At 46.4% G+C, this 21,826-nt stretch overlaps 1 protein-coding gene across 6 annotated transcripts in view; it reads left to right on the top strand.

Moving 5' to 3' along the window:
- The window catches only part of TMCO3 (transmembrane and coiled-coil domains 3), a 46,858-nt gene that overhangs the window by 15,831 nt on the left and 9,201 nt on the right, over nucleotides 1-21,826 (top strand). For 3 of the 6 annotated variants that reach the window (XM_035003006.1, XM_035003009.1, XM_035003003.1), the window contains 4 exons: nucleotides 487-579; nucleotides 4,879-5,065; nucleotides 10,109-10,229; nucleotides 18,700-18,895. In XM_035003006.1, coding sequence (XP_034858897.1) covers nucleotides 487-579; nucleotides 4,879-5,065; nucleotides 10,109-10,229; nucleotides 18,700-18,895 — 597 coding nt within the window. The remainder of the gene's footprint in view (nucleotides 1-486; nucleotides 580-4,878; nucleotides 5,066-10,108; nucleotides 10,230-18,699; nucleotides 18,896-21,826) is intronic. The other 3 variants (XM_035003008.1, XM_035003004.1, XM_035003005.1) reach the window with 2 other exon arrangements.

Raw genomic sequence — 21,826 nt, 5'->3', positions numbered from 1 at the left:
AAACGAAGAACCAGAACAAACAGGGAACACAAGAACACAGTGTCTCAAAACCTGTGGGATGTGGCCAGCTGTGGCACCCAGGGGAAAGTGGGTACACGTAGTCGTGCGCAGACCCTCGGGAGAGTGGGCCCTCGGGGTTCAGACGCCCCACTCAGGTTCGGTGCTGCGCCATCCTCCAGAGAAAGTGAAGGCAGGCAGAAATGAAGAGTAGCGGCAGCTGCTGAAACTGAAAACAGGTGACTTCATGAGCTAGTTCTTAGGAAAAAAGACCCAGAGTCCTTCAGCTAATCAAGAAAAAGGAAAACAGTACAATCAGGAAGTTCAAGTTATCTCAGATACAGAGGACATTCAAAGAGTTAGTTTAAAAAAAAACACTGTGCTTTTTTGGGGTGGTCCCACTGAGTATGTTAGTATAAGATTGTTCTGTGAAGTATACTTCAGAGGGGAAATACATTGAATTGTGTGGTTTTCCAATTGTGTTTGCAGTCTGTTGTGCAGGTGGAGACCTTGGGAGAGGTCGGTGTGTTCTTTACTCTGTTCCTCGTTGGCCTGGAGTTCTCCCCAGAAAGGCTGAGAAAGGTAAGGGCTTCACCAAGCGGTGTTGTTGCCTCCAATTTATCATCGTATGGATTCAGTTTGTTTACTTTCAGTGTGTGTCCATGATTGGACTATCAAATTAAACATTTTAGAATAGGTTTTAGTTTGATATTTTTGGAACGTAAATTCTGAAAGATAAAAAATGCTGGAAAAGGTGAAAATTCAATGCATAAATAAAATGAGCTTTCATGTGGCTGATTTCCAAAAAGGGTCTGAGAAGTGATGTGTTTGAGATGTCGTAATGAGGTCCCTCCAAGAAGGTCCAACACTGCTCGAGGCTGAGCTGTCACAGGGATCAGATGTTCAGTGTGTTACCCTGGAAAAAGGTCTTTAATTCCTAAACAAGTGGCAAACTGTGATTCTGTCGTTCTGTCCCTGTAAAGTGCCAGTCCCTGGAAGGCCGGTCGCAGTTGGGACTGCGCGTGCGGAAACGGTGAAATCCAGGAAGCGTGCTCGCTCTGAGCGCTGAGGGCCGGAGCGGAGAGCGAGGGAGTCGGAAGGGAGCTAATGAGAAGCGCCTCCCTCACAGAGGAGGAAAGCAGCCAGGGGACAGAAGGGCAGGGCGGGCGACCGCAGTGCCCCAGGCCCCCAGGCCCGGCCGCGCAGGCCGCTTGGGCAGCAGGGCAGCCCGGCAGGGTGACTGACGAGCCTTAACCTGCCAGTGCGAATGCCAGCTCTCAGTCCGAGGGAAAGACTGCAGCACAAGTTTTTGAAAAAAATGAACCCACAAGAGGTGTTCACTCCGCATCATGGCGTTTCTATGACAGACGAGGAGCAGCCGGGTGCGGTGGTCGGGCTGCGGCGTGTGTGCTGGGAGAGGTGTCGAGAGCTGTGCGGTGACAAAGAAAAGTGCATTGGAGTGTCAGCCTTGTTTCATCCTGTTCCTCTCTGACCTCTCGTTTCTTTGCTGTTTCTTTCTGGGGAAAGCTCCATTTGTCCATCGCTGATTACTGTCACTTCCTTTAACGTGCTTCTCAAGATACGCCTTCTCATTCTGAATCACTTTAGTGTTTCCTCCAGGTGTTTCATACCCTTCTGTGTGCTTCTGGCTTAACCCCCGTACGTGACTTCTCAGATCCAGAGTTGAAAGGACACTGCCCCGCTCCTCTTTTCGCTGTGCTGAGGGGGCCTGGCGGGGACCAGCAGGGTCTGCAAGGAGCCAGGGGCCTGTGGGCAGGAAGGTCCTCCTCGAGGCTGTCCCCACTTCGTGCTCAGCGCAGGCTCCTCCGGGGTCTCGTGTGTGTTTAGTTGAGTGCAGTTGACAGCAAACAGCTCAGTTCCCTTGTGGTTTGGGACAGAGAGGGGCAGAGTTCTGGCTGTGCATCGACTGGCCTGACGGTCTCAACGGAGTGCCTCACGCCTTGGACATCAGTGTCATCTACACAGGGGGTTGAAAGATTAAAGTTTGTTCTGGTTCTGCATTTTCATAATTTCTGTTTTTCACCACGGTAGTATTCAGTGTTAAGTGAGAATATTATTTAGCAGCACGTGAACGTAGTTTTAAACAGTATGAAACCGCACGCCCTTGTCAACGTGGTGCTCCTTTTGGAGTGCTCTGGGCTTTCCACTGGCAGCCGTTTACCTCTGCGCTGGGCCGTGCACCCGCAGGAGGGTGAACGTGTGTGCGCGGTTCGGTTTCAGGTCGTGGGAGGTGATCTGAGAAGTGGGAGGACGCTTGAACGGGGGCCCAGCCCCTGTGTAGCAACCTTGTCTCGGTTGAGCCGGGACCGCTCTGGCATGGATCCTCGCTTGTCAGCCCCCCGTGGCAGGCTTGCAGATTCATCTCTGCCTAGTAAGCGGCCCTGCCAAGTGACACGTTTGTTTTCCTTTCCTGTTCCCCAGCGTAAGTCTCGGGCTCAGCTCCAGAGCAGCTGGAAGTAGCCAGCACAGTCTCGGGTCAGCCGTGTGCCCCGTCCTGGTGGGAAACCACTCGGTCGGGTTTGAAATAGTAATTGCTGGAAGGCCCCCTTAGGTCTCCTGTGAAATCACCGGAAGGTCTGATTGGAAGCTCTTGCAAGCACTGAGGTCTGGGAACTTCTTAGCTGTTGGCGCTGAGGAAAGCTGAGTCTTCCTCCCCTGACTGCACGTCCCACTGAGTTGCTGTGTCCCTGCCTGGCTGTGTTCTGTTTCCCTTCCCACCGTGGGCTCGGCTTTCATCGTGACACCTCCCCAGGTCTGTCTGTGTGGGAGTTGTGTCTTCTCCCCTTTTTCTCCTTATTCGTTCCCTCAGTTCCCTTGCTGCAGACACTGGTGGCTGCAGAATGTGAGGTGGTGTGTACAGGTGTGTGATCCTGCCTTGTGGGGCTTCCACCCTGGGATTTCAGAAGGACGTGTAGGGCTGTGAACAGAAGCCCTAGGACAGAGACGCGAAAATGGAGCTGGAAAGGGCATGTGTCTGTGGTCCAGATGCACGGGGAGGGGCCTGCCCTGACCTGGCTCGGGGAGTTACCTGGGGCCCTTGCTGAGTCAGGTTCTGATATGCGTGGCCCAAGGGCCTGTGTTTCTGGGAGTGCAGGGTGGTCCAGACGCTCTGTGTGGCCCACATTTCCCACCATCGTCCCCTCCACGCTGTGCTTCTTGGGCTGACAGATGCCCATCCTCCTTATCAAAGTGTGGTAGCGACCTCAGAAATCATTAGCCTGGCCTTTGTCTACAGATGGAGGAAGCAGAGTAGAGAGACCATTACCTACCCAAGGTGCACAGCCAGCCAGCCAGTGACAGGGTCAGGCCTGAGCTCCGAGCTCCGGGCTCCCTTACGGGCAGGAATGCCCCAGCTGCTTACAGGAGGGGCTTCCTAAAACTTGGAAATCTTGGGGCGCCTGGGTGGCTCAGTCAGTGAAGCGTCTGCCTTCAGCTCAGGTCATGATCAGGTCCTGGGATTGAGTCCCGCATCGGGCTCCCTGCTCAGTGGGGAGTCTGCTTCTCCCCTTCTTTCCTGCTCATGCTCTCTCTCACTATCTCTGTCTCTCTCAAATAAATAAAACATTAAAAAATTGGAAATCTTAAAATCCAGCATGCCGCCTCCCCAGGAGCTGTGGCTAGCTCTGCAGATGCGCCCGGGCCCTCCCACCAGTCCTGGCTGTCACAGGAAGAAGGAGAGCTGTTGGGAAGCTATTAGCCATGACGGCCATCGCCACTGCCAGGGGCAGGAAGTAAGGAGTGTGGAATCCGAACCTTGGCTTCTCTGGAAGGAGTACCGGGGCCTGGGTTGGCCAGAGCCGAGTGGCAGAGAACAGACCGCTCTGCCCTCAGGGCTGAGCCCCCAGTTCTGTTGCCTCTGAGTCTCCAGCCATTTGGCTTGGGACTTGGCGGTGTTGGGAGGCTCTTGTAATTCACTTCGGGAAGTTGGAAGCTTCTGTGGTGGACACGCAGCCTGGCAGCCAGTTATGGCTGTGGGGAGGTCCACGGTAGGAATCAGAACCCAGCCTTAGGAAGAGCCTCCCCGGTGCCCTGATTCCCAAAGACAGTGCTGTGATTTTGAGGGAAGGGTAGCTTTTTACCAAGAGGCAGAGCAGGGGAGGAAAAGGCCACAGCCTTCGGAGCCCCGAAAGGTGAATGGTGTGTTAACACGCTGACGAGGCTGGCCAGCCTGTGGGGCCTCGAGCGTTGTTGGCCTCAGAGCCTCTGCGCTGAGCCCCTCCTGCCCCCACTCTGGGCACCCCCTACGTTCTTGCCAGAGGGCTTGGGTGTGGGAGCTGGTTTTGCCTAAGAGGGTGTGGGGCGAGAAGAAAAGAAACAGGTGCTTTCCAGTAGGATAGGATGAGTGTCAGGATGATTTCTTTTGTCAGTATGTACCATTCCTGTTTGTATAAATGTCAGATAGTCTTTATTACTGTGTCTCTTCAACACAGTTGAAAACCCTGGAGAGTTAGCATCAAACCTGATTTCCTCCACATTTTCCATCACTTCTAACACAGCGCTAAGAAAACACTGAGGTGCCTCATCGGTATTTGATTATTGAGCCGTGCTGGCTTCCATGGGACCACGTGTTTTCATCTGGGGAAGTCCGCCGTGGAGACGTGTTGTGAGGATTAGGTTATACGTGCACGGACATGTATACACGGAGAGAGGCGTGTGTTTCGTCCCTGTGGCAACACCGAGCACTCAGGAAGCCGACAGGAATGGTCACTGTTTTTACTGTGTTCAGATCACGGCTTCGGGTATTGTGCTGATGGGGTGTTTACGGCAGAGCGCCTTCCTGAGAGATGGAGGCCCATGAGCGGGCAGTGTGTGCTCTGCATGTCGTCACTAATGTGTGTGAACAAATGTGTTCTTTTGAAGGTGTGGAAGATAGCCTTACAAGGACCGTGTTATATGACGCTGTTAATGATCGCATTTGGCTTGTTATGGGGACACCTTTTACAGATCAGACCCACTCAGAGCGTCTTTATTTCTACTTGCTTGTCCTTATCGAGCACACCCTTGGTGTCCAGATTCCTCGTGGGCAGCGCCCGGGGTGAAAAAGAAGGTAGGTGGTGCTGTGCTGTAAGTATGTGTTGAAGTATTAGGTGTGTCATTGACTTGAATTCACTCGAAGGCCTTCTGGAAAAGCTACAGCTCTGCCTCCGTCCTTGCAGCCCTCTTGGCAGTCACGGTGTTCAGCTTTTCCAAATCTCCACTGGACTAAGAAAGTGGTACTTACATGTTTATTAATTTAGGATAGTTTGAGTCCTAAGAAATGAGTCCATGTTGGAAAATGGAAATTGGTGGTTTAGGAGGTGAGCGTGCCGCACCCGAGCCGGCGCCGCGCTCACGTGAGGTCGCCGAGTGCGTCCGACCTGCGGCCTGAAACAGAACGGCGCCAACCCTGGCCGGGGCTGGAGACTCACATGCTCCTGTAACGTACGGTAATTGAAGGCATCTTCAGCCCTCGGGTACCGCCAGCTTCAGCTCTGTGCGTGAGACTCTGGCCTCTGATCGTTACTGGACGTGTTGAAGCCCGACTGCGTCAGAAGCTTAGGGGAGAACATTCCAGGCTTCCTCACGGGGCACAGCTGCGCTTCGACCACCTGCCATTTTTTACATCATGTGAACTCATTATGGTGATGTTCACTGCTTTGTTTTTATTTTGTAAAGGGAAAAAACAGGGTTGAAATGTTGTAGTAACCTCACACTGATATTTGCCTGCACCAATACAGCAATGAGAGGGAAACATGAAAAGGGAAAACCAGAGCCCTGGGGCAGGCTTCTCTGATAAGGCTTCTCTGTTACAGCCTGTGTAACAGCATGTTCATGATGAAAAGACTCAATACATAAAGACATTGTTTCTCCCAAATTTATAAATTCCCAGCTATCCCAGTAAAGAAATCTCGCAGGGTTTTTCATGAAACTTGGCAAACTGAGCCTACAGTTTATTGAAGAGCAAAGGCCAAGAATAGCCAAGAATAACTAGAAGTGAGGGGCTTGTGCAGCAGATGGCAAAGCCCTGAGGTCCTATCCCTGTGCTTGGCAGCTCGGCGTGTCCAGACTGGATGGAGGAGAAGGGGGAGGGGCAGCCAGGTGCGCACATGCATGGGAGCCTGGGGGCTGCTGGGGGGTGGGAATTAGTTGTCCATGCGGACGAATAAAATCAGAGTCCTCCCTTGAGCCACACACACAAACCAGCTCAGTGTGGGTTAAACACCTCAATGTGAAGGGCAGAACTTCAGAGCCTGCTGGAGAGAAATATGGGAAATACCCTGTGACCTTAGGGTAGAGAGAATCGCTGAAATCGAGATGCAGAATCCAAAAGAAAAAAATGTTGACAAACCTGAACACATTGAACCTTGTAAAACTTCTATTAAAAAGGCATTTTTTAGGGCACCTGGGTGGCTCATTTGTTAAGCGTCTGCCTTCGGCTCAGGTCATGATCCCAGGGTCCTGGGATCAAGCCCCGCATCAGGCTCCCTGCTTGGTGGGGAGTCTGCTTCTCCCTCTCCCTCTCTCTCCCTCTGTGTGCCTACTCTCTCTCTCTCTTAAATAAATAAGTAAAATCTTAAAAAAAAAAAAAAGCGTTTTTTAGAAGCTGCAGACTAGGAGAAGACATTTGCTATGTATATAAGAGGTGCAAGGAGGAGATACTTCGAACGCATCAAGAACTTTAACAGCAATCAAAACAAAAGGAAACCCAGTTGGAAAATAGGCAAAACGTCCTGGTGGAGAACTCAGGGAAGAGAAGATGTGCGTGATGAGTAACCATGAAGTAGAAGGGCTCAGCAGTGGTTAGGGGAAGGCAGGTGCGGGCTGCTCGTCACATGTGCTGGCCTGGAGTCTCCTCCGCGTGCCTGTGTTGGCAGGACTGTGGGCTCTCACGCGCTGTCAGTGGGAGTGGGGGCTGGGTCAGTCACTTTGGGGAGCACTGCCACAAGCAGACTTTCCATTTCTAGAGACACGTCCTAGAAGGCTCTTCAAATGTGAAAGAATATTCAAAACAATTATTTTTTTTAAGATTTTACTTGAGCGAGAGGGAGCACAAGCAGGGGGAGGGGCAGAGGGAGAAGCAGACTGCTTGCTGAGTGGGGAGCCCCATCGGGACGCGGACTCAATCCCAAGACCCTTGGGATCATGACCTGAGCCAAAGGAAGATGCTTAACCGACTGAGCCACCCAGGCGCCCCAAAGCAATTATTTTTGATAGCAAAAAATTTTAAGTAATCTGAGTCTTTAGTAATACAACGAGCAGTTAAATTATGGTGTTTTCATATCTACTGGAGTACTACAGATGTAAAAATGAATTAATCATTATGCCGTGAAGAAGAAATACAAAATACAGAAGACGTCTCGTCCAATATAATTTATGGAAAGTTTGAAATTGTGCAAAGCTGTGTCCTCAAAGCTGCACCCCGAGAGCAGAAGCAGTGCATGCCCGAGGGTGACGCCCTGCCTCTTCACACGTGGCTGTGGTGTTGCCCAGATCCTCCTTTTCCACTTCTCAAGATTTCAAGCTAGTACATTGGATAGTGGGACCCAGACCCCCAAGGGGTCAGTAGATCGCTCCAGCCTTCCATGCCCGTGCTCAGAACCCACAGAACGACGAAGGGTCAGGCAGCCTGAGGTCATGGTAGCAGCTTGACTATGATGAAAGTGATAGATGTGGTGGTGGCTTTTGGTCCCTGTTCCCAGAATGAGACTTGCTATCAGCCACGTGCTGTGTGGACCCACAGAGTCTCTCTCTGTCAAATAAATAAATAAAATATTAAAAAAAAAAAAATCTGAACCGAGTGTCTCCAAAGTTTACAGTTTAGCAAAGCACGGTGATGGGTATGTGGTTATTCATCATATTCTTTATTTTCCTTACATTTAAAGTATTTAATAAAAAGGATAGAAAACAGGAAAGAAATAAATGCTATAGTAGTGATAAGCACAAAAATTAACCTTAGTGCAAAATACAGTTTTATTGAAAGTGGTATCTTTAATTTTTAATAGTTAAGTCTGAGTAATTACTTTCACCTGGGTCTCGACTGTACAGCTTACCTTTCCCATCAGTCACTACAGTGGGTGCGCGTCTCTCCCACGTCTTTCCCTTCCGGCTCAGTGAGCTGCTTCTCTGCAGGGGCTTCCTGAGAACCTGTTCCCTGTTGCCTGCCCCCTGGTGGCAGATAGTTCATGCTCGCTGAATTAAGACCTTGGACTGTGAACAAAGAACAGAATTTAAAAAAACATTTAGAAGATGCTGGCAGTGTATCGTCAAATGCCATTTCTAAAAAGTAAGGTGTGACTGGATATTTTGTATTTCCTCAAAGTCAAGAAGAAGCACCCTCCTGGGCACAGGGCTGAACTACCTTAATCTTGTGTGAGGACTTGGGGAGGAAGACGGCCGTGTCATTGCAAGCACGGGACCTAGCAGATTTCCCAAGGTCAAGAGAGTCAGGAGTCATGAACCCGCTGAGGTGTTTGTTGAAAGTGTCGCACGCCTCCATTATTTGTTGTGAGGGAAGGATTCCTGCCTACTAAGATGTGCAACCCCCAAGGACACAGTAACAACCTGATGGGATTATCTGTTCAGAGTGGTGTGAGAACTAAGGCAAGATACTCTGTTCACCAAAAATTTAACTGCGTGGAAAAGAAAAGAAGCTTCCTGGAAGGATCAAGTGTGACTTTTGCTCTGGTGATAAGGGATTTTTATTTTATTTAGTTTGTTCATTCTTTTTCTTTTCCATAAGGTTACGCCTATTAGATTGGCCCTTAAATATCTGTTCTTACGAGTAGCTTTTTTTTTGTTTAAGGAAAAAAAAAAGCTTATTTTACGGGATTGGGGGTGAGGAACATGACAATTAAGTGTTTAGAAACACCTTTGAAAGTTTGGTCCAGGGGCGCCTGGGTGGCCAGCCAGTTAATTGTCTTCCTTTGGCTCAGGTCATGATCCCAGGGTCCTGGGATCGAGCCCCGCTTTGGGCTTCCTTGCCCAGTGGGGAGCATGCTTCTCCCTCTGCCTCTGCTGCTCCCCCCTACTTATGCTTTTTCCCGCACTCTCTCAAATTAAATAAAATCTTTTTTTTTTTAAAGATTTTATTTATTTGAGAGAGCGAGAATGAGAGACAGAGAGCATGAGAGGGAGGAGGGTCAGAGGGAGAAGCAGACTCCCTGCCGAGCAGGGAGCCCGATGCGGGACTCGATCCCGGGACTCCAGGATCATAACCTGAGCCGAAGGCAGTTGCTTAACCAACTGAGCCACCCAGGCGCCCTTTTTTTTTTTTTTTAAGATTTTATTTATTTATTCATGAGAGACGGAGAGAGAGAGGCAGAGGGAGAAGCAGGCTCCCAAGGAGCAGGGAGCCCGATGCGGGACTGGATCCCAGGACGCTGGGATCATGACCTGAGCCGAAGGCAGACGCTTAACCATCTGAGCCACCCAGGCGCCCTAAACAAATAAAATCTTAAAAAAAAAAAAAAAAAAAGTTTGGTCCAAAGCCAGAACTGCTGGTTGGAAATGGAGATGTCGGAGGCCCACGTGACGCATTGAGTTGGGGAAAATGGTCTCTGTGTCCTGTTGTCTTTGTAGAGGAGTGGCGGCTTCCCTTCAGGCAGCCCTGGGTACTGCCTTTCTGTTCGTCCACCTGGTGAGCCCGTGTTTCTCTAGCAGATCTGTGTTTGTCTCAGGGACAGATGCTCAGTGTGGCAGTGATAGTGGGCTGGAGGTGCGACCAGAAGGGGGCGAGGCCAGGTCTCCCGAATAGCTTAGCGGAGCCATAAAGGCTGGACATGAAGGCTGCTTCCTATGTTCTGGGGACGCAGAGTGAAATTGGCTGTCCAGGCCCGTCATAGTCACGTCCCAAGCCGCCTTTTTATGATGGCATTTTTTCTGTAATTATATGAGTAAACTGTAGTAGAAATGAAATAAACGAGATTTTCTTTACAAAAAGTTAATGTTTAAGATGTTTCAGTGTTTGCTCTCAAAGAGATTTTAAAGTCTGTACTCTGTTAAAGTATCAAAATTACTTGAATTATTTTGGAAATGTGCACAACGATTGTATTTCGACTTGGGACACTTTAAATCATTATAAACCTGTGCCACTGACAGGTTTTTCCTCCAGCAGGTGACATCGACTACAGCGCGGTGCTGCTTGGGATGCTCGTCGTGCAGGACGTGCAGCTGGGCTTGTTCATAGCTGGCATGCCCACCCTTATCCAAGCTGCAGCCGGTACCTACTCCAGGTCAGTGTGCCACGTGGCTTCATCGCACAGTCTGGGCTTCTAGTTTCCCATCATCTGTTTATAAAGATGCTATTTAATGCCTTTTTCTGAAGAGATGTTCAGAGCTTGTGTGGCGCAGACTGAGAGCTTAGACTCTGGAGTCTAGCTGCCTGGGCTCCCGCTCCATCTGTCAACCTTGGGCAAGCTCTTTAACCTCTCTTCCTCAGTTTTGTCATCTAGAAAGTGAGGGTGAGGTCACTCCCTAACAGAGTAGTTAGGATTAAATGGGTTACAATATAAATGTGCTTAGAACAATGCCTGGAACATGGGGTGTGTGTGTGTGTGACCATGTGCGTGATTGCGTGTGCGCATGTATGTGATTGTGCACGTGCGTGAGCATGCATGCACGCCATCATTGTGGGGATCTATCATTGTTAGTATTGTGTGCGTGATTGCGTGTGTGCATGTATGTGATCGTGCGTGTGCATGAGCGTGCATGCTCACCATCATTGTGGGGATTTATCATTGTCTCCACCGTTACCATTTCGCCTGATCCTTCTTTCCCTTCTTCCAATAAAATAATACCAAAACCTGAACTGCACTTGCTTAGGTTCATGTGCAGAGAGAAGTCAAATTGAAAAGTGGAAAAATAAATGTATCCAGAAGGTCATAGGTTGCATGGTGTATAGAACCTATTACAAGAACACCAGCCAGAAAATAAATCACTTGGAAAATGTAAGGAGCCTCATAAAATTTAAAGGTAAATTACACATGGGTTAGGACTATAAGCTTGAGTTTGTTTTAAGCAAATATACTATGTGCATATAAATATTGGGCTTTGAGTGTTTCCAGGTGCTACATTTATTCTTCATGTCTCGCAGTGATGATACCATAGGTCACAAGTTAATAGACTTTTTTGAAATTTCTTTTGGAACGACCTTGAAATGCCGAGATCTGTCATTTCATTTATTTGTTCCTTTCTAATCTGTATGCCTTTTATTTCTTCTTCTTCCCTTGCTTCACTGGCTAGCATTTCCAGTACTTTGTTGAGTAACATGAGAGTGGATGTTTCTGCCTTTTTCCTCATTTTAGAGGGAAAGCATCCACTCTTTCGCCATTAAGTGTGATGTTCACTGTGGGGTTTTTGTAGATGTTCTTTATCAATTTAAGGAATTCCCTTCTGAGTTTGCTGAGAGTTTTTATTGTTAGTGCATGTTGGATTTTGTCAAAAGCTTTTTCCACGTCTGTTGATACGATTGTATGGTTTTTCTTCTTTAGCCAGTTGATACAGTGGATTACATCGACAGACCAGCCTTGAATACCTAGAATGAATCCCACCTTGCAGGGGTTGTGGTATATAATTCTTTTTATACATTTTATACAATTAGCTAATACTTTATTGAGAATTTTTATGTCTGAGTTCTCGATAGGTATTGATGTGTAGCTTTCTTTTATGGTAATCTCCTTTTCTGGTTTTGGTATTAGGATAATTTGCGGTTCATAAAATGATTTGGGACATGTTCCTTCTCTCTCTGTTTTCTGGAAAACGTTGTATAAAACTGTTCATTCTTCCTTAAATATTTGGTAGAATTCTCTAGTGAAACCACCTGGGTCTTGAGATTTCTTTGGGGAGATTTTTCTTAAATTACAAATTCAATTTGCTTAGTGGTTAATAAGGCAGTTCAAATTATCTACTACATTTTGTTGAGTTGTGGTAGCTTGGTTTTTCAGAGTTGGTCCATTCCATTTCATTTGTTAAATTTATATGTGTAGAATTGCTTATAATGTTCCTTTATCATCCTTTTGATGTCTGTAGGATCTGTTTTGCTCCTCATGTTGGTAACTTGCATCTTCTCTCTCTTTTCCTTTGTCAGTCTTTCTAGAGGTTTGGCAGTTTTATTAATTGCTTCAAATTACCACCTCTTTGTTTCATTAGTTTTTCTCTTTGTTTTTCTGTTTTTAATTTCATTGGTTTCTACCCTTTTCCCCCCCTATTCTTTTCCCTTCCTCCTTTCCATTTTTTCCCCTTAGCTTTGAGTTTATTTTGCTCTTGTATTTTTCTAGGTTCTTGTGCTGTGAACGTAGATTATTGATTTGAAACCTTTTTTTCTTTTCTACTGTACTTAGCGCTACAAATTTTCCTTGCAACACTGTCTTAGCTGCATTTCTTTTATTGTGATACATTGTATTTTTATCTTCATTCAGTTCAGTTAATGTAAAACATTTCCTTTGATGCTTCCTCTTTGACCCATGGATTATTTAGAAGTCTGTTGCTTAATTTCCAAGTGTTTATGGAGATTTTCCTGTTGTCTTTTATCTTACTGATTTCTAGTTTGATTCCACTGTGGTCACAAAACAAACACACTTTGTATGATTTTAAATCTTTTAAATTTGTTGAGGTTTGTCTTGTGGCCTCAGATATGGTCTGTGATAAGTGCTCCCAAGTCACTTGAAAACAAAATGTGTATTCTGATGTTGAGTGGAGGTTTTTTTTGGTTTTTTTTTTGTCAAATCCTGTTTGTTCGCCGCATTGTTCAGTTTTTCTCTATTCTTGCTGTGGTTCCAACAATTGTTGAGGAAGGTGGTTATTAACATCCCCAATTATAATTGTTTATTTGTCTATCTCTTCTTCTAGCTCTATCAGCTTTTGCTTTATGTATTTTGGGGCTGTTTTGTTTGGTGCATACATTTTGTCTTCCGGGTAGATAGATCTTGTTATCTTATGTAGTATTTCTTTTATTTCTAGTGATTTTCCTTATTCTGAAATTCACTTTATCTGATATTAATATAGCCAGTCCTGCTTGTTCTTTATTAATGTCTACAGTGGTCTGTCTTTTCCATCTTCTTACTGTCAGTCTGTTTATGCCATTGTATTTGAAATGAGTTTCATATAGACAAGGTATTGCTAATGATATTTTTTTAATCGACTCTGTCTTAATTAGTGTTGAAACCATTTGCATTTAAGGTAAATATTGATGTTAGGACTTAAATCTCTTGTTTTGTTATTTGTTTTCTGTTTCTTGTTCCTCTTTTACATTTTTCTTACCTCCTTGTGGGTTACTTGCATATTTTTAAGGATTGCATGTTTTTGAGTGTGTTACTTTGTATAGTTACTTTAGTAGCTACTCTGAGCACTACGGTACACACGTTACCATAATCAGCTTGCTGCTGTCGACACTTCACCTGTTCTTGTGAAATGTAGGAACCCTATTTCCATTTAGTTCCCTTTCTTCTCCCTACTTTTTAAATATAATTGTTGTATTTTCCTTACTTATATTGAGCACCATATCAGATGGGTTTATTAACTTTGCTTCAATAATCGAATAGGATTTTTAAACTCATGAGGATTATCTATTATATTTTCACCAGTTCTTTTATTCTTACTTGCTTCCTTGAGTTCAAGATCTCTTTTGTTATAATTTCTTTTCTGTCTGAGGACTTTTCTTTGGTCATTCTTTCATAGTTAGTCTGCTTCTGGTGGCAAATTCTCATAGTTTTTCTTCATCTGAGAACATTTTATCTCCCCTCATTCTTGAAGGACATTTTCACAAGATATGGATTTTGCAGTTGACAGTTCTTTTCTTCAACACTTGAAAAATGTGCTACTTCTCTGGCCCCCAGTGGCTTCAATGAGAAATTGGCTGCCATTCAAATTTGTGTTTTTTCCAAACACAAGTTACAGAGAATTGCTCACTTAAAGGAGTAGTCTCTCACTGGTTGTTTTTAAGATTCATTCTTTGTTTTTAGTTTTCAGAAATCTAACTGTGGTGCATCTTGGTGTCTTCATTGGTTCAGCTCCTCTAACAACACCACAGACAAATTTTCTCACAGTCTCACGGCTGGATGTCTTGAGATCAGGTGCTGGCAGATTCAGTTCTTGACCAGAGCTCGCTTTCACACAGCTGTCCTCTTGCTGTGTCCTCACGTGGCAGAGGGTGCGCAGCGCAGAAGGTCTCTGGTCTTTTATGATGGGGGCACTGACCCCACCTCAGGGCCTCAGCCTCGTGATCCACCTAATCCTAATCACCTTCCAGGGGTCCCTCCTCCTAACACCATCATGTCAGGACTTCACATAGGAATGGAGGGGGGAGTGGTACATTCAATCCGTAACACTCTGGGTGTATCCTATTTGGAGTTTGCTTGGCTTCTTGAATCTGTAGGTTTGTGTCTCTTGACTGATTTAGAATTTTTCAGCCATTGTTTCCTCAAATATTGTTTCAGTCCCACATGCTCTCCCCTGCTAGGACTCCAGAGGTTTTATTACGTCCCACAGGCCTCTGAAATGACTTTTTTTTTCTATTTTCTCTCTGTTGTTCAGACCAGGTAAATTCTGTTAATCTGTCCTTAAATTCACAGATTCTGTCCTCTTTCTTCACTCTATTTAACCCACCCAGCAAGATTTTTATTTTTGTTACTACAGTTGACGAATGAATAATGCTAGTTTGAACTATGTGGGTCCATGGATATACATAGGACGGTGCTGTAAACATATTTTATTTTCCTTATAACGTTTTAATACCATATTTTTTCCTATACCAACTTTATTGAAAGAATATAAATATAAAAAAAAAAGAATGTAATATATAATTCATACACACAATATGTGTTAATCGACTGTCATCAGTAAGGCTTCTGGTCAATAGTAGGCTATTAGTTTTAGGGGGAGTCAAAAATTATATGCAGATTTTTGACTGTGCAGATGGTTGGTATCCCCCAACCCCCACGTTGTTCAAAGGTCAACTGTATATCGTTTGGTTGTATGATTTCCATTTGGTCCTCCTTTTTATGACTTCTGTTTCTTTACTGAGATTTTCTATATTTTCACTTCTTTCAAGAGAATTTTTAATTGCTGTTGAATCCTATTTTTGATGGCTGCTTAAAATCTTTGTCAGGTAATTCTAATAAAATTCACCTTGATGTTTACCTTTTGTCAGATGTTATATTAAGTTTCAGCAATCCTAAAATGATTAAGATCTCTTCTCTGCCTGGCAGGGAAAGTAGAAGAAATGAATAGCTTTTGAACTGAGATTTCCAGAGGTTAGGGCTCAGGCCCTAGAGCTCCAGCACTGGCCACTTACCAGCCTTGCAATCTCTAGGCTTCAGTTTTCTCCCTGAAAACGGGGATGGGGTGGGGCGCCTGGCTGTCTCAGTCGTGGAACGTGTGACTCGTGATCTTGGGCTGGGGGTTCGAGCCCCACGTTGGGTGTAGAGATTATTTAAAAAATAAAATCTTAAAAAAAACAGTGGGGATGGTATGGAAATAGTACCTGCCTCATGGGCTGTGTGAGGGTTGCAGGAGAGAATCCTGCAGAGGGTCTAGGTCACTATCTGGTGGATAGAACTGTTAGTCAGTTTATTGAGAGGGCCCTCTTGTCATTTTCCTCTGATTCAGATTTTTTTTAACTATCAGAAAAGTAACACTTCTCATCACAACCTGTGACTCAGAGCCAGTTCTTTTTCCTTCTGGCTACAGATTTTCAATATCAGTAACTGAGCAAACTTTGGACAGCAAAGGAAGATTTGCAACTTTAGTTGAAAAGCATTGGCGTTCTATTCAAGAAGTGTACAGTGAATCCTGACTTGCAGAGGTGAGAGTCTCCTTCCCAAATGGGAAGCAGAGCCTCCACACAGAGCTGCAGGTACAGCTGCCACCGTAGGACACATCTCAGGAAGCTTCGGGAAGTTTTCTGTTTTTCCAATTAAAAAATCCAGTATGTGTATTGATCCTATTGATATTACTCCCCTTTAGCCACAAGACATAATAGTTTCAATGATGTAGAAAAGATGTCCTATATTATGTTAATCTGTAAAAAATGGAGTCAGATCATACACAGTATTCCTCAGAAGGTTAATAGAGTTGCCCAAAGACTCAGCTGTTCCAGTCCAAGAGAAGTGAAGACGTCTGTCCACATAAAAGCCTGTGTGGGGGGGTGATCGTAGCACAACAGGGTTTACGTCCTTGACGCCACAAGTTACATACTTTAAAATGGTTCAGGTGGTAATTCTGTGTTACCAGTATCTTACCCCAATAAAAAATACCAAACTTGTGTATGAATGTCCATAGCGGCTTTATTCATAATTGCTGAAAAGCGGACACTCACATGTCCATTAGCTACTGACTGGATAGAGTGCTGCGACCACACAGCAGGATGTTCAGCCGCGGGGCAAGGGATGGAGCCCTGACACAGGCCACGTACAACCCCACGAACCTCGACGACATCACGCTTACGAAGGAAGCAGACACACGGGCCTCATACCATGTGATCCCACTTATGTGAGGCGTCCAGAACAGGCAAATCCACAGACAGGAAGTAGATCAGTGGCTGTCAGGAACGCTGATGGATGGTAAATACACTCTGAAGCAGACAGTGGTGGTGGGCACACACCTCAGTGAGCATACTAGAAACCACTGAAGTGTGCACTTTATTTTCTTTTTTAAAGATTTATTTATTTATTTTAGAGATCGTGCACAAGCAGAGGGAGAGGCAGAGGGAGGGGGAGAAGCAGGCTCCCCGCTGAGCAGGGAGCCCAATGCGAGGCTGGATCCCAGGACCCTGGGATCGTGGCCTGAGCCAAAGGCAGACACTCAACCAACTGAGCCACCTAGAGAATACTTTTTAAAAATAGTGGTTTAAATTATTAAATCTTGCAAGATCATGAAAATTCTAGAAGAAAGTATGGATGGATTTGTTTATAATATTGAAGATGGGGGCCCTCGGCTTCAAGTAGAGCAGAAATTCCAGAAGCCATAAAGGACAGGAAAAGTGATCAGTGTTACTGCATGCAAGTTTTATACTGTGGGTATTTGAGTATACACCTACACACGTGCTTATAAATACACATGTGTGCGCACACATGTGCACACGTGCTCTGAAATGTGCAGGTACACATTTTGTAAGCAGGCCAAAAACAAATGGGAAAAGTATTTGTAAACATATCAAGGAGAGTTAAGTCTCTTACTTCATGAAGATCTACAAATTAGTAAGGAAACTTTGAATAGCCCAGTTAAAAAATAGGTGAGCAGCGAACCTAGAAATGAGCAAATGGAAGATGCTCACGCTGCCACATAAGGCAGGAGGCATCTTCTACCCATCAGACTGCAGACCCTTTTAAAAGTGGGGTGATAGGGCGCAGCTCCAGTGCTCAGGGCAGAGAGGTGAGCCGAGTGTTTGGGGAGGATAATGAGCAGTGAGTGCATGAGCGGTCACCGGAAGGGCTCTGGTCAGGTAAGTGTGCAGAGGACCGGAGTAGGGTGAGGAGTGGCGGACAATGGACGGCCACGTCACATTGGCAGGGCCTCTGAGTTGGAAACACAGGGCGCCATGGGGTGGCGGGGAGCCCCCGAGGTGGGGGCCTGGTGCACAGGTCCTGCCTGCCGGAGGGAGGGTGGGCCTCCAGAGAACAGAGGCTGCTGTGGGTGCAGGAGGGGGCAGTTGCACTGGGCCAGGAAGCCTGGGCTTGTCTGGTGTTGCCAGGGTGGTCTGGCCTCTGGAGCATCACGAGACCAATTAGGTTAGTGCAGCCTTGTGGGCAGGTGACGGCACCTCAGGGAGGAGTGTGGGGTGCCGGGCCCAGGGCAGGTGCCGCATGAATGGGGTGGGAAGACTGGCCGGGGAGTGAGGTGGACCCAGCCTGCTTCGCTCTGTGCAGGCCTGCCAGGGCTGCAGACCCCAGGTCCACATGCCTGCCTCCCTCTCGGTGAACCCTCGTGGAGCCTTCCCCCCACGTGATCAGTCGTGTGGCATGGCTGCTACTTCAGGCTTTGACTGCAGTGATGCATCCTCTCCTAGTAATCAGATCTGTATTCTTCCATTGGGAACTTTTAAACCAGAGTTCTAGACTAGGTAAGTTTCCTAAATATGATGGAGAACTAAGTTTTTAAAAACTAATTAAATAAAAAATATGTATACTCATTGTAAATAAACATGCAATAGTGCCCTTCTTAAAGTTTTTGACTGCGATCTTAAGAATTCGTTCTGCGAGGTAAATAGCATGTCCTAAAAAGAGCTTTGGACAGAATCCTGTTCTCTGAGACTAAACAGACACAAAATGCGGAGTTCTGGCTCGGCCACGAGGAGCTGTTTTGCTGCGGGTTGCTGGGGTTCTGTCTCCGTGCTGCCAGTGCGGAGCTTGCGGGGTGACAGTTGCCTCAGGAGGAATTCCCAGTGGGCGTTAGTTCCTGGTGAGGGATTTTGTTAGTCACGGAGCTGTTTGAGCGGCGGCCAGGAGTCCTCATACTCTGTAAGATGTGTTTGTTTCACAGCTGACGGCAAAGCAGCCACTTCCATATTCGATTCAGATAACTTAAATTGAACCAAGTTACTTAGAATTAATGTGATTGATAGGTTTTTAGTGTTTGGAAATAAAAATGTGATTTGGGAAATTTATTTTGTAACGTATCAAAGAAAAACGAGTGAAAGCCCATTTCATGGGGTGTTAGGTAGGGAAATGTGTTTCGGAGGTGAAATGACATTCGTTTCTTCTCTCCTAGTGTTGTCATGGAGACCCTGCGGATCCTGGCTTTGGTCGGTCAGATCCTCTTCTCACTAGCTGCTGCTTTTCTTCTGTGTCTTGTTATAAAGACTTACCTCATTGGACCATATTATCGGAAACTGCACATGGAAAGCAAAGGGAACAAAGAAATCCTTATCTTAGGAATCTCTGCTTTCATCTTTTTAATGTTAATGGTAATTCTCAAAATACCTGTTATTTATATACTCTGACTTGTAATCTGTTCGCTGAAAGCTTATGATCAGTTCTTTATCTTTTTATTTCAATAATAGTTAAAATATTTGAAACACATGGTCGTATTTTTATTTTCTGTCCAGTCATCACTCTACCCCCTCAGTATTAGTACAGCAAGCTAAACCTGTTTGCTCCCATACTTTTTTTTTTAAGATTTTATTTTTATTGAGAGAGGACGAGAGAGAGAATGAGCAGTGGGGAGGAGCAGAGGGAGAAGCAGGCTCCCCGCTGAGCAGGGAGCCCAATGCGGGGCTCGATCCCAGGACCCTGGGATCATGACCTGAGCCGAAGGCAGACGCTTCACCGACTGAGCCACCCGGGTGCCCTGCTCCCATCCTCTTACGCACTTTGCTGAAATTGCACCTCAAGCGTGGCACTGCCGGTGGTCTGGGTGGCCTTGAGAGCCACGTGGATTGCCAGCATCACCAGCATTACACTGTCTTAAACTTCCAAACAACTCTGGATCCGAAGTCAGATTAACAGTTTAAAACCATTTTTAGTTCTATTCGATGAGGACAAAGCTGGTCAGCAGTGTAACTTCTTTTGCTATAATGTAAAAAGTTGAAAATGAAAATAGAAGGTTCCTTTTAGAAGCAGCCTTCTCCTTATTTAAAGGATGTGCTTCTTGTGAGAGAATGGGGGGAGTGCTGTTAGGACCCCCGCAAATAGTTTGTGGTACCGGCGTCACCTACAGCCCCACAGCTGTGCTCCTCACCACGGGCCCCAGAGAAGTGAAGACTCGGGTTCCCACGGAAACTCACATGGGAATGTTCACAGCAGCTGTATCCGTAGCAGCCAAAGACCACCTAGATGTCCTTCAGCAGATGCCTGGCTGCACCAGCTGTGGTCCGTCCACACCAGCGAAGACCACCCAGGTCTAAAACAACGGGCACAAGAATCTCCAGAGAATTATCCTGAGCAGGAAAAGCCAGTCCCGAAGGTCGCATACTGTGTAATTCCATTTATGTGACGTTTATGATGATAAAATTTCAGAAATGGAAGATTGCTGGTTGCGAGGCATTGGGGGGGGGGGGGATCCTTGTGACAGAAGGTTGCGCGTGTCTTCACTGTGTTGGGTCCTTGTCCTGGCTGTGATCTCACGCCTGACTTAGCAAGATGCCGCCACTGGGGAAGCCGAGCAAGGGGTCCATGAGATCTCCTTGGATTGTTTCTTACAACTACAAGCGAATCTACACTTAGCTCAAAATAAAAAGGCTAATTTTGAAAGGTTAATTTTAATTTAGGGGAAATTAACAAGAACTATTTCCTCATATTGTCGTGTATGATTTAATTGTCTACTAGTGTTTTATAATCTTGGGAGAAGTCTAAGATTTGCTTTTGCTCAAAGCTGCTCATGTGTGGGACTTATTTAATTTTTTTTACATTGCTTTAGCCATTCTGGAGTATTTTTCTCTTTGAGAATAACATCCAGCAAAATTGTGTTGTCTGCATGCCTTCCACGCTGCCTTCGCAGCGGCTGCAAGTTCAGCTGGTTCCGCATCCATGGGCTCGGTTCTCTTCCTGAGCAGCTGCTAGGGCCCCACGCGCGGTCGGTGCCAGGCATCTTGCTGAGCAGGTGGTCTCAGCTCGCACGCTGTCGTTGCCTGAGGTAGTCCCTGGGCGTCACGGTTCGTCCTCTCTGCAGTTGGGTATTAGGGTTGGTTCCCATTCAGGGCTCTCGTGAGGAAAGCGGCTGTTCCTGCGCTCCCACATGCTCACAGGGGGGTGGGGGCGGTGAGCAGGAGTCGGCTTGCTGGCTGGAGGTGTGCATGGGGCAACCGGTAACGAGCGGGGTCTCCGCTCCCTCCCCCGCCCCGGGGCGGCCTCAGCCGCTCTGCTGGGTGGGTGCCAGCGGTGCCTCCTCGGGACTTGACTCGCGTTTCCCTCGCGAGCTGTGTGGACACCCGCCTTGGGGCCGGCCTGTCAACCCTCAGGTCATTTTCCTCTTGGGTTGGTTATTTCTCTTACTCATTTGTAGGAATTTTTTATATATTCTGACAAATTTTTTGTCTTTTTTTCTTTTTACTAAAATGAAATTCCTGTAACAAAATCAGCCGTTTTAACCCTTTTAAAGTGTACAAGGCAGGGGTTTTCAGCACGTTCACAGCACCATGTGACCATCGCCACAGCGAGAACATTGCTGTCACCCCCCCAGAGACCCCAAATCTCCCAGTCCCGCCTATCCCCCACCCCGTAGTAACTGCTGCCCTGCTTTCTGCTCACACGGACTAGCCTGTGTGTCTGCCGCTCTGATGAGGCGTCCCCTAAAGGTCCCTCCATGCGGGCATGTTTCTGTACTGGCTCCTTTTATGGCTGAAATTCTATGTTGCGTATATTTTTGATAACATCTTCCAGTCTGTGACTTAACTTTTCACTCTCTTCATGGCATTTTTTAATAACCAGAAGTTCTTAATTTTCATGTACTCTAAGTTTCGAATTTTGTATGGATAGCACCCTTTCAGTCCTGCGTTGATCTTTGCCTCCCTTGGTCCAAAGGCACCGTGTCGTCTTCTGGGACGTTTTGCTTTGCTTTTCTCATTGGATCTGTGTCTGTCTGGAGGCACGTAGAACACATGGCATAGGGCTATGGACACGAATCTGTGTTCTCTCCATGCCACACTGGGGCACAGGGTCACCTTGTCAGAAGCCAAGAGGTGTGTGAGTGCATGAGTGTGAGTGCAAGTGTGCATGAGAGTGTGTGATTATGTAAGTGTGCTTGCGTATGTATGAGTGTGAGCATGAGTGCGTGGGTGGGAGCATGCAAGTGTGTACGTGTGCTTGTGTGTGAGCACAAGTGCATGAGTGAGCACAACTGCGAGCACAAGTGTGTGGGTGTGAGTGCACGTGTGCTTGCGTGAGTGAGCATGAGTGTG

Source organism: Mirounga leonina, unplaced genomic scaffold, assembly GCF_011800145.1.
Source record: "Mirounga leonina isolate KUSES-001 unplaced genomic scaffold, KU_Mleo_1.0 Mir_127, whole genome shotgun sequence".
Taxonomy (NCBI): Eukaryota; Metazoa; Chordata; class Mammalia; order Carnivora; family Phocidae; genus Mirounga; species Mirounga leonina.
Note: the sequence above shows the minus strand (reverse complement) of the source record. Positions and strands in the feature narration are given on the sequence as shown.